Source organism: Alligator sinensis, unplaced genomic scaffold (genome assembly GCF_000455745.1).
Source record: "Alligator sinensis unplaced genomic scaffold, ASM45574v1 scaffold563_1, whole genome shotgun sequence".
Taxonomy (NCBI): domain Eukaryota; kingdom Metazoa; phylum Chordata; order Crocodylia; family Alligatoridae; genus Alligator; species Alligator sinensis.
In genome coordinates this window covers 1,108,610-1,119,410 of record NW_005842524.1, presented here as the reverse complement: position 1 = coordinate 1,119,410, position 10,801 = coordinate 1,108,610, and the positions used below count along the sequence as shown (strand labels likewise).

Sequence of the window (10,801 nt, the reverse complement as noted above, 5' to 3'; positions counted from 1 at the left end):
CTGAAGAGATAACTGAAAATGAATAAATGAGACTACTGGTTGAGATGACCAGTTTTGTCCTTCCCCTTCACATATGTTAAAAATGGCTGTCTGCAGTTAATGCATTTCAGAAACTGGAACCAATCCTCTCTAGGCAAGTTGCCCATAAAATTCACAGATCCAGCAATGATGAGGTCTGTTGATATTTATAGAAGAGTAGAATACCATAACAAATGAATGATCTTCCTCACTAGTTTTCTAGAGATACAGAAACATGGGACATATCTGGAAATCCTTACTAAATTTTACTCAGGTCATTGACCTCAGTGCCGGTATGAAAAGGAGTACAAACTGAATAAGGACTTCGAAGTTTGGCTACCAGTAATTATAATGGGTTGCATGTTGTTTTGCTACTTGCTTGATAGGTACCAGTCAGACCAGGGCTGAAGGAAAGAAGTGCCACCTTAGTGGGAGCTTCACAATGCATGCTGCTACTTTACCTTCCACTATTTGCAAACTGCTGTAACACTACCCTAAAGTATGAAAGTGGGCTCTCCGGTGTCTGGTTGCCAAGTTAGGCAACTGTAATTTCAAGGAAGAAATGTATCAAATGGCCTGTCCAAATACTTTGCATCCTCTTGACTTTAAATATTTCACATCATTTGTAGCTTCAGATCCTAATGCTTTACAATGTAATAATTTCCATATGTCCCATGCAACTTACTAAAGCCCTTCTGTAGACATTACCTAATTCATCTTAGGAATCATCTTGGAAGCACTGATCTGAGTTCTTCTACATGCACTAGCTATAAATATATGTGCTAAGGAGGTTTTTTTTAAACCAGCTAAAACTTGATCATTTTTGTCATAGTAAATGTTCATTTGCTGTAGCGCAGAGAAAGAGAGAGCACAAAAACTTCTTAGGCAAAGATTGAACTTGAAAAAAGTAAAAGGAAGAGAGAGCATTGTAAAATGTCTGATTAGATCCAGTTGCAGCTATTATGGAAAATGCCCCCAATAAATATCTGCTACTTTTCCTTCTGCTGAAATTGTGGCTTGATGGTTCTGTCTTTACAGACTGTGACTGAGAAACACAAGCTCAATGTCCCTGAGACAATGACCGAAGTCCTGGATGTTTCAGATGAGGAAGGTAAGCGGCTTTATTACACTTTGTTATTTAATGTCATGTATGCTATTTGTATTAAAGGGTCAAACTATCTGCAAAAGTACTTGACATTTACATTTTGGAGTTCTTGAAATACTGTGTTACTGTGTGATCTTTATTTAATTGTCTTATAGGTACCAGATTTGAATTAAAAATAAAAAATTACCCTAAATCAAATCCCTAGATACAGACTCCAGTTTCAGACCCAGACTTATTTGAACTCACATGTGAACACTTCCAAACTTCTGTGTTTATCATTCAGATCTAAAGTGTTCCTAATGCTGAGCTTGCCCACTCTAAAGAGAAGTATGAGCAGTGAAAATCTTGGTGCAAGGTTATCTGTATCAGCTATGCATCTCGGAGAGATACAGATGAAGAGTGCTGTTTATTTTGAAACATTCATATAAGAAGATGCATAAGTCTGGAGGGAAGGAGACTGTTGCTTTGGAGGCCTTTTGGCTCTGCAGATCACATATTTATAAGGCATGACATAAAGTAACAACAAGCTAATATCTTTGACATTCTCCTCTCCAGTTCAATTCCACATACAGACTGGAAGCGTATGCTACATCACTAAAGTCCCAGGAAAACTTCTGTGACATTTATCTATTATTGCCTTCCAGCAGTTTCATGCTGAATAGAAATAAGCAAAGTAGCTCTGGAAGATACACTACTAATAGTCTATGAAAGATTGCTTGAAAATTTCGAATCCTGTGTCTGCTGGAGCAGTCATGGATATGTATGCAAGTTACAAGAATTGGCTGGATTTCTTTTCATTTTTTAAATGTGGATTAACATTAAAGCAATAATATTTTACATGTGACATATTAGATAGCGGTTCTTATCTGCTAGGGATTTTCTTAAGTGTGAGTAAGAAAATCCCAGAGCACCTAAGGGATTTAGGGACCTGAGTTATATTTTACAATGCGATGTAGGCACTTCTTAGCCTAAATCACTTTAGAAGTAAATGGCATTTAGATTCCCAAGTGCCAAGGTCACCATATGAATTGGGGGCTCAGACTGATAAGTTATGATTGAAAATGTTAACTGATATAATTGGAATGACAGGTTATGTTTTTCAGTTGGCTCATCCTTTTAGCAGACTGCACACTACAGCTAAACAAGTATTTGAATCTATATGCAGTCAAGGCACTGATGAATTGCAATCAATAGTTCTTTCTCTAGTCCCTGATTAAGCCACATTTACTCTTTTTGAGCAATATCTTCCTCCTCAAGCAATTGTGGCAAAATCAAACCTTTTGAGGATTATTTTTATGTTTCTTCTTTTATTTCCTTTTTCCCCCTGTAAACTTCTGCTTAACCCTCTCGATCTGCAAAGCAGAATACATCTTTTTACTGCAGTGTCTGGAGAAATTAGCTTACTGGGTACCCACTTTTTCTCAAATTGACTTGTATGTTGTGCAGCCTTTAAACACTCTGATGATGAATGCTTCATTGATGGGGAAGAATATAGTGGCACAGGTGCTGTTAGAAGGAGTTTTTGGAGTAAGACATACAAACTTTCTATCTCTGTTTAATTCAGCTTTATGTCTCTATTTTTGTGCTGAAACCAAATGGATCTGCATAATCTAGGTGCCTAACCCTGCTCCATGTTGTTCCTTTTGAGTGCGTCTGGGTGTAAGTTTTCTGGAAGCCAGAAAACCCAAAGGCAATTTACCTGTTATCGTTAATTATCTGGCAGCACTTACTGTGGCCCTTTAGCATGACTAATCCTCTGGGGAACGTTACATTAACACACTGTGTTTTCCTGTCACCATTTGACAAATATAATTTGTCAATAGCTAGAAGACATGAAATGAACCTACCAATACATAACCTCTCAGACATAGACACTGTGCTGAGCATTCATACTTAATGCTTCCTCTGTGGTCCTGTCACTGATTACTAAATAGAATGATCGCAAAGAATAAACTTCATGTCATCCTTTTTGTAAAATTCATTCTTGGAGGCAAAAGTGTTTTGGATGCCATGAAAATTTGACATTATGGATGGTGACTAAAATAGAAATTTGAAGTACCTGGTGGCTGTGCGGGCCGGGAGCGACCCGAGCCCTTTTCCGTGCTGCACGCGGGCTGTGGCCAGCAGCCCGGGCACGCCGGGTCGGAAAGGGGAGGCCGTCGAGCTGAAATTAGGCACAAACGCGTATCGGTAGTTTTAAAGATTGTTTACTTACACCGAGATGGCAGTGGTGCAGGCTGGAAAACTTGCTTGAGTTGCGGTTACAGACAGACAACACAGACAGTCTCGTGGAGGTTGCTAGGCTCCACGGTGCAGAGCTCCGGATGCTCTGGGTGAACGAGCCACCAAAATGGGAATCGTAGATACGTCTTACAAAAGTCGCGCTCGAAGATGGGAAGAGGTGGGCGGTGGATCAGGCCGCCAGGCTCCTCTGGATCTCACACAGGGTTTCTATTACCGTGCCGTGTACCCAGAGTCCCCATGAGATGGATGTGGAGTCCTCTTCAGCTTGGGCGGAAACCGCTCAAGCCTCTTATATGGCTAACAGTCCAATCGTTAGCCGCCACGTGTGAATAATTTAAAACTAGCCAATAGCGGGGAACGAATTTACATACCGGTGGCGGGAACTCTTTTGCACCGTGCATTCCTCTTGCAACTCGAGCAATGCACTCTGCAAAAGAAGCTGCAGAAAAGGCAGGAAACTCGTCCCTGCACCGGGGTTTTCCTCTGTAACAGGAAACTCTCCCGTGCAATGAAGCTGCAACTTGGCGGGGATAATTCTGGTGCCGAAGCACATACAAAATCATGCCTTTGGGTCATGACAGTGGCTAGAAATTAGACTTTCATGAGAGAGGATGAACCCTTTATTAATGGTAGTGTGTCTCTAAGTGAATAGCAATAAAGCTATTGTATACTCTGCTCTTTACTGTATTGGAGATACTCTGAAATAAATACATAAGACACTTAACCTGCTAACTTAAGTTGTATAAATGGAAAATGACAGATAAGTATTTCAGAGCAGCGCTGTGGAGACTTTTTATTAGGAGCAATTTAAAAAAAATGTTGTATAGTAATATAATCCCTTATTAGTAAAATACATGCATAATATGCATTAAAAGGAAATATTTCTGGTGTGTTTTTAATTGTCTCTGTGATGAGAGAAAGTTTCTGTTCCATGTGTGGGCAAGGGTTCATATTTGATCTTTGGTAATTATTCCACTGTTTGTATGCTGAGGAGTAAGGATGCTATTCAAGAGCACTTGTGGATATCTGTCAGAATGTGGTTTTTGGGGCCAGCTTAGTGTTCACTCTGAGGTGGTATCATTGGCATTTTGTATTTTTATTTTAAATTGTGTTTTATTTATTAAAATAAACATTTTTTATGATTTATTTGCTGGTGTGTGCCCTAGGCAATCCATGGCGCACACACACAGGTCTGTGTATGAAGGAATAATAGTTGGGTTGCCATCAATAGGGTTGGTAGAAAGTGAATTTGTAGTGAAGAAAAGGCATTTTTGTACCAGAAGCTTGATGTCGAAGACATGAAGTTAAGAGTTAGAAAATGAAGAGAAAGTGAGTTGTAAACTTTTAGGCATTATGAAAAGAAAGGGAATGAGAAGGGAAAACTTCTAGGGATAGAGTGCCAAATGGCATGCAGAGTTGTATTATCTGGTTTGTGGGGCTTTTTTAGGGGGCTGGGGATTTGTGAGCAGGTCCCCCACTGGGGACATGTTTCAGCAGCAGCGGCAGGACAAATCCAAATCCAGCCTGGGGGGGAACAAATGAGTCTGGCATCCCTGTTCTAGGGTGACAAATACCCTAGTCCTGCTGCATTATAAACGAAAAGCCCCATTACAGAGGTAAAACATATTTTGGTATCTGTATGTACTTGCCTATATTTATATATATACACACAAATATATATCTCAATCCTTAGAGGTTTTTAAGACATGGGTAGACAACGCCTTGGCTGGGATGATATAGTTGAGAATGGTCCTGCTTTGAGCAGGGGGCTGAACTAGATGACCTCCTGAGGTCCCTTCTAACCCTAATTTTCTATGATTCTGTATGAGACTTTTTCCATTCTAGTGCTTTGTTTCCATATGAGGAATTCTTAATGAAGATTTAGCACCAACTGTCTGCTCAGTGTTGCACAAAATGGAGAAATAAAAACAGTCAGTTCCCAAAGGATATAGAGATTAAGGCTCTAATTCTACAGAGACACGGGGACAAGCCTTCTTTTACATTCAGGCCAATACTTCAGACTTGTGCCAGCACATGTGACATATAAGGTTGTGAACAGGTATGTTCCCTGACTTACAGAGCTGTGCTAGAAGCCCTTCAGGTAGATACAGTTTAACTGCCAGAACTGCAGATTTTAAGACAGTAACTTCTCCCACAAGGTGGATTTACTATGTTGTTAACTTCATCAGTATAACTGCATCCATATAAGAAGCACTTTGCAGATATAGAGTAAGAATATTGAGCAGTAAGTGCAGTAAGTGATTTGTTCCCACTCTGTTCTGCCCCCCTGAAGCAACTAGGGAGAACTCTAGGCTCCCCCCGGGTGTTAGCCAAGGGGCTGGCAGGGCCCCGTACACATTGGGAGGGCTCCTAATGTGAATGGGGCAGGAGAGCTGCTGCTGCGGAGCTCTGCTGCCCCATGCACATAGGGACAAGCCCAGTGTCCAGTGGGGCTTCCCTGCACAGCCTGGGGCAGATTCCAGCCAGCTCTGGGTTGCAGAGACTACTCTAAATGTAGCGCACATCCCAGAGCTGGCTGGGACCCGCCTCTCCCTCACAGCTGTTTCCCAGCCATGCGGGGCTTTTGATACCTGCAAAAGTGCCTTAACACACATGTAGATGTGCTAAGGCACATTAACGTTGTGTATGTTGACTGATTTGGGATTAACTTTAGTTCCAAGTTGGTCAACACCCAGCATTAATGCGCCTTTGCATGTGCAAATGTAGACACGCAGCTAAATCACCTTAATGTCATTAGGAAAATACAAATTATGTTTAAATGTACATAAAAGCATGTGTAGACACGCCCAGTATATAGTTTTTATTCTAGGCTTTGCTGCTGACTTACTGTGTTACCTGGGGAAAGTCACTTCAACACACCTGTTTCAGAGCCCCCAGGCATGGAGCAGTGGGGCTCCCCAATCACCTCCGCACCCGGCCCCACCCCTGATGCCCTCCCCCCACCCAGCCCCAGCAGTTCGGGACTCAAAAAAAAGAAAATAACCCCACACTCACCAGCAGTAGCAGATGCCTTCAGGGTCACTAGAGCATCGTGGAAGAGCACCCCCATGCAGCAGGGGACAGTGGGGCCTGGCCCTGGTCACCTGGAACCTGTACTACCACTGCCCCATTGTGCGGGTGTGGCTGGGTTCGGTATGTTATTGCATGGCTCCGTGCACTGTTGGACCACTGGGGCCGCTGTATCTGTCACCCGGGCCTTGTGCTAGAAGGCATGGCTCTGCCACGAGACCCCAGTGACCCCGATGGCAGCTGCTACTGCCAGTGAGTGCGAGGCTTCTTTTTTTTTTCTTTTTTAGTTGCCAGTAAGCTGCGGTTGGGCGGGGCAGCCCTGGCTCAAATTTGCACCACTTGTATTTGAGCTGCTGCAAGCGCTTGTGCTTGCACGTGTGGACTCGCCCAATGATTTTTAGAGTAAAATGATTTATTTTTTTCCAGTTTAAGGCATGCAAACTCAGCTGAAAATCAGTGTGGATTGTTAGATCATGCATGATTTTCTAGAAGGATCTTGCAATCAGAAGTTTTATGATAATGTGTTTTAGAGGATCTCTCTCTCATCTGTGCATTGCTTTCACTCTGCATTGTTAAGAGAGGTAATGCTTAGAGTTGGACAAACATTTCCTATGAAGACTTCTTTCTTATGCAAATTGTTTGTCCATTTTCTTTCTTTTTTTAACAAAAAACATTTCTTGGAAAATATACATTTCATGAGAAAAAAGCAGATCATCATCTTCATTATTATTATGGTTTTTCAAACAGAAGAATGTTTACTAGTTAATGCAAAACTTAAGAATTTAGTTGCAGAAGACTAAAACAGGGGTTTTTTAAAACAAAAAACAAAAGATGTTGAAGAAAAAAAGAAACTGACATTTTTCATCAACATTTTTTTTCATAGAAAAATTCACTTCATGACTGTATTTTTAACAAATTAAGTTAGAAAAGTCAGCAGGCTTGACTATGAAGACTTGAAGCATATTTGTTCCATAAGAAAGTGCCATTGTTCTACATCTAGTTTTCAGAATAGGAACTTACTTTAAAGTCAAAATTGAATATTTGGACATTTTGCTTTCTCAGATAGTCTCATTGGATCTCTTTTTAGTGGTAATAAGGAAAGGATAGCAGATTATTAGGACATACTATAACATCTACCTATAACATCATTCTGCACAGATGAGCTTAACTGTATGTGCTGAAATGGAATTATATTTTTTAGGAGTGCACTGGTAGAGATTTTTGGGGCTGATACCGATAGCCGATTTTTAAGGCGGCATATCTGCCAATACTGATCCAATTTCTGATACAGCTGTGTGCAGCTGGTAAGTCTGTTGCAGCGGAGGAGGCATGGGGGGGGCTGCAGTCCCCGCCCACACCCCCCATAGCCTCCGCTTCCAGCGCCACCTGCCCCAAACTCAGTGCAGCCCAGCTTCCCCTACTGGGAAGAGTCTGGCGCGGCTGCTGGCCTCAGCCCCAGCTGCAGCCTGCCCTACCCCACCCTGCACAGATCCCGGGGCACACACCCCACTATGACCTCCTGGGGTCCGTGCAGCAGCGGGAACCATCCCCCTCCCCACACCCCGGGACGAGCTGTGGTTCTGTCCCGCACCCCGCCCAGCTGGGCAGCACCTGCCCTTGCCCCAGCCCCACTCCCTCCTTCACTGTGGTGGGTGATGATCTGCCCCCCGACACCCCTTCCTTCCCCCCGCCCCTTCCACCACAACAGACTTACCAGCTGGAGGCAGCTCTCCAAGCTTCTTGGCTCTGCTCCTCGCTGCCTGCATGTTGCACAGCAGCTGCACGCATGCAGGGGGCATTTATCGGCCAAATTATTGGCCACTTCAGGCCAATTTCTGATATAGTCAATTTTCTTTATATTGGTGCTGATTTAATATCTGACCAATGTATCAGTGCACCTCTATTTTTTTCCATAAGGTTAAAATCCAACAGGATGCAATTATACATACTAGTTTATTGTAGCAGTCTACTAGTTCTGTTGCTATCTAAATCAAGATTAGCACACTGAGGAAAGGAGAATATTTTTCTATTTTCACACATTTGAACAGAATCTTGAAACCCATTTTTAAAGAGCAGTTGCAGCCAGGAATTATTCCCACTCTCCACAGGGTTTAGAATATAATTTTGGATAACTTTTATAGCACTGCTTGCTAGCTATTCTTGCATTTTCCGTAATAACTTTAATTAGAATGGTTCCTTTTTTGCTAGTGGTTCCACCAGTCAACACTGATTAATGTGAATTCCACCAGTCATTAAAATATGATTACTCACTTTAAATGAAATGTCACAGATGTTTTCCCTTAAGTCTCCAAAATTCCTGTGGATTGTGCTTTTGCAACATAGGTTAGGATGGAACATGTTACAAAAGTGTTGGGTAAAAAATATAACGTTATTTTTTCTACTTCAACTTAGTGATGCATTTTATGTTACTGAGTAGAAACCCAAAGAACCATTTCTTTCTTTCCAGCAGTCACAAAAGCTGTAACTTGTTTGGGGTTAATCTAAGCCGTCTTTGCTTTGTGACTAATGGGAACTCTTCATTTTGCAGTGAAATTTCTTGTTTTGTGACCATTCTCCATCCACATGTATAGAGCATTATTTTGGTGGGTGAATTGATAAATATTCCCTCAAACATCCTTCCACAGAGATCTTGTTAAAGGCATTTTTTGCCCCAGAGACGTCTGGATATTGTTCTGTGTCTTCTGATAGGGCTATTCAACCTTCAAGTGTGTGGAAATCAGTAAGAGTTGACTGGAGCAAAAGGAGGAGGTATACTGAACAGGCATGGAATAAAACCTTGTAGAATGAGACTGGCATCATAAGTTTTGGTGCTTGGGTGCTGGAAAGCAATTTTATATAAGCGCACTTCTATTGGCAGACTCTTGCTGTAGAACTTTGTTTTACTTTGTGCAGAAAAACTACTGCACCTATGATTTGTCAGAATGCCATTCAGCACTTGTTACCTACTAAGACTTCTATGGCATGGAGGACTATGCAAATTTTATGATATTCTAAAAAAGCAGTGTTTGTCTTCTTTATCAACCACTTTTATGTTCACAGCTTTTCAAGGGTTCCTTAGTGGACACCTGTCACATACTAGAAGTCATTTTTCTGTGGATTACTTAAGGAGGGGACACATTCCAGCTATCCTTCCCTTCCAGCTCCCTAGAGTACAGGTTCTTTAGGGCCAGTGCACTTGGTGACACATTCCATCCCAAGAGACAGATATGTTGTCTTTCCATTCCATTTGCTTCATTTTCTATCTTTCCGTAAGTGCTTCGCTAAGTTATTAGTTGCTGACATGATGTGATGTGCCTGTGCAATCATGTAACTGTGGAATACTCAAGGATTCAAACCATACAACATGGCTGCCTGTAAATGCAGAAATCTGCAGCTGTGTTATGCCCACTAATGCATTAGCCAAAACTGTTGTCTAATGTGTGCAGTACATTAAGTGGAGGATTGACACACTGGGGAACCAACAGCTTCCAAGTAGATTCACAGGGGAGATCTGTAATATACTTGTCATTCAAGATGCCTGCGGAGTATATTTTCCCCAAAGAATTCACATATGCTATAGCTGTTGTTATTTCTCACATACAGATCCCCTATGGAGAGCTGTACAGTATGTAGATCTAAATGCTGCAAATGAAAAAAAAAGTTTTTGACAGATTAACATAAGTATATCTGGAACTTGTACTAAAAAATATTTTGGTAATTTTTTTATGAGACCCTCTCTCTCTCTTTTTCTCATCCCGCCCTTCCCCCCCCCCCCCCCTTTTTTTTAACCTGTTCTGTTGGCTTTCTTGGATGGAAATACTATTCTTATCCATAGAAAAATTACGCAGCTGAAAGACAGCTATGGTCAACCTAGAACTTATGTTTCCATTAAAAGTAATGCCTGATTCCCTCCAAATGAACTGCCTATGTATAGTGAATAACAAAATCCCTTTTCTTGACTGTGTACAGTGCTCAGGCCAGTGTGATGAATGCCTAACAGATCCAATTTTTTTTAAAAAAAGCCAATAACTAACTGCAATTTTAGGTAGGGAATTATGTACCATTTTATATATATGTAAAACAAGGTCCATCCGATGTAGGTAGTTTGCCATAATGTATAGAATCATAGAAAAGCAAACACAGGACCTGCACAGGTGCTGAAACGTTGTCAAGATGTGTCCTCCATTACTTATAGGCTTTTGAAACTGAAATCTGTTATCTCATTTTTTTTAAATACTTTTGAAATTGTAGAGCACATGCATGTCTTTGCAAGTTTTTTCAGAAATGGTAGGCTATAAGCATGACAATGGAAAATAGAGAGCTGAAAACATTTTTACACAACACACAGAACTGCAAGAGTTATCATTAGAGAGTATTGTTGGCTGAGGCAAAAAGATTAATTTT

The 10,801-nt window shown here is 41.3% G+C and overlaps 1 protein-coding gene across 1 annotated transcript in view; it reads left to right on the top strand.

Annotated features, from left to right (window-relative positions):
• LOC102384966 (ankyrin-2) overlaps positions 1-10,801 on the top strand; it is a gene marked incomplete at its 5' end in the record, with an annotated part of 125,796 nt that overhangs the window by 10,224 nt on the left and 104,771 nt on the right. The window contains one exon of the mRNA XM_025213363.1: positions 1,057-1,129. Within this exon, the coding sequence (XP_025069148.1) occupies positions 1,057-1,129 (73 nt within the window). The remainder of the gene's footprint in view (positions 1-1,056; positions 1,130-10,801) is intronic.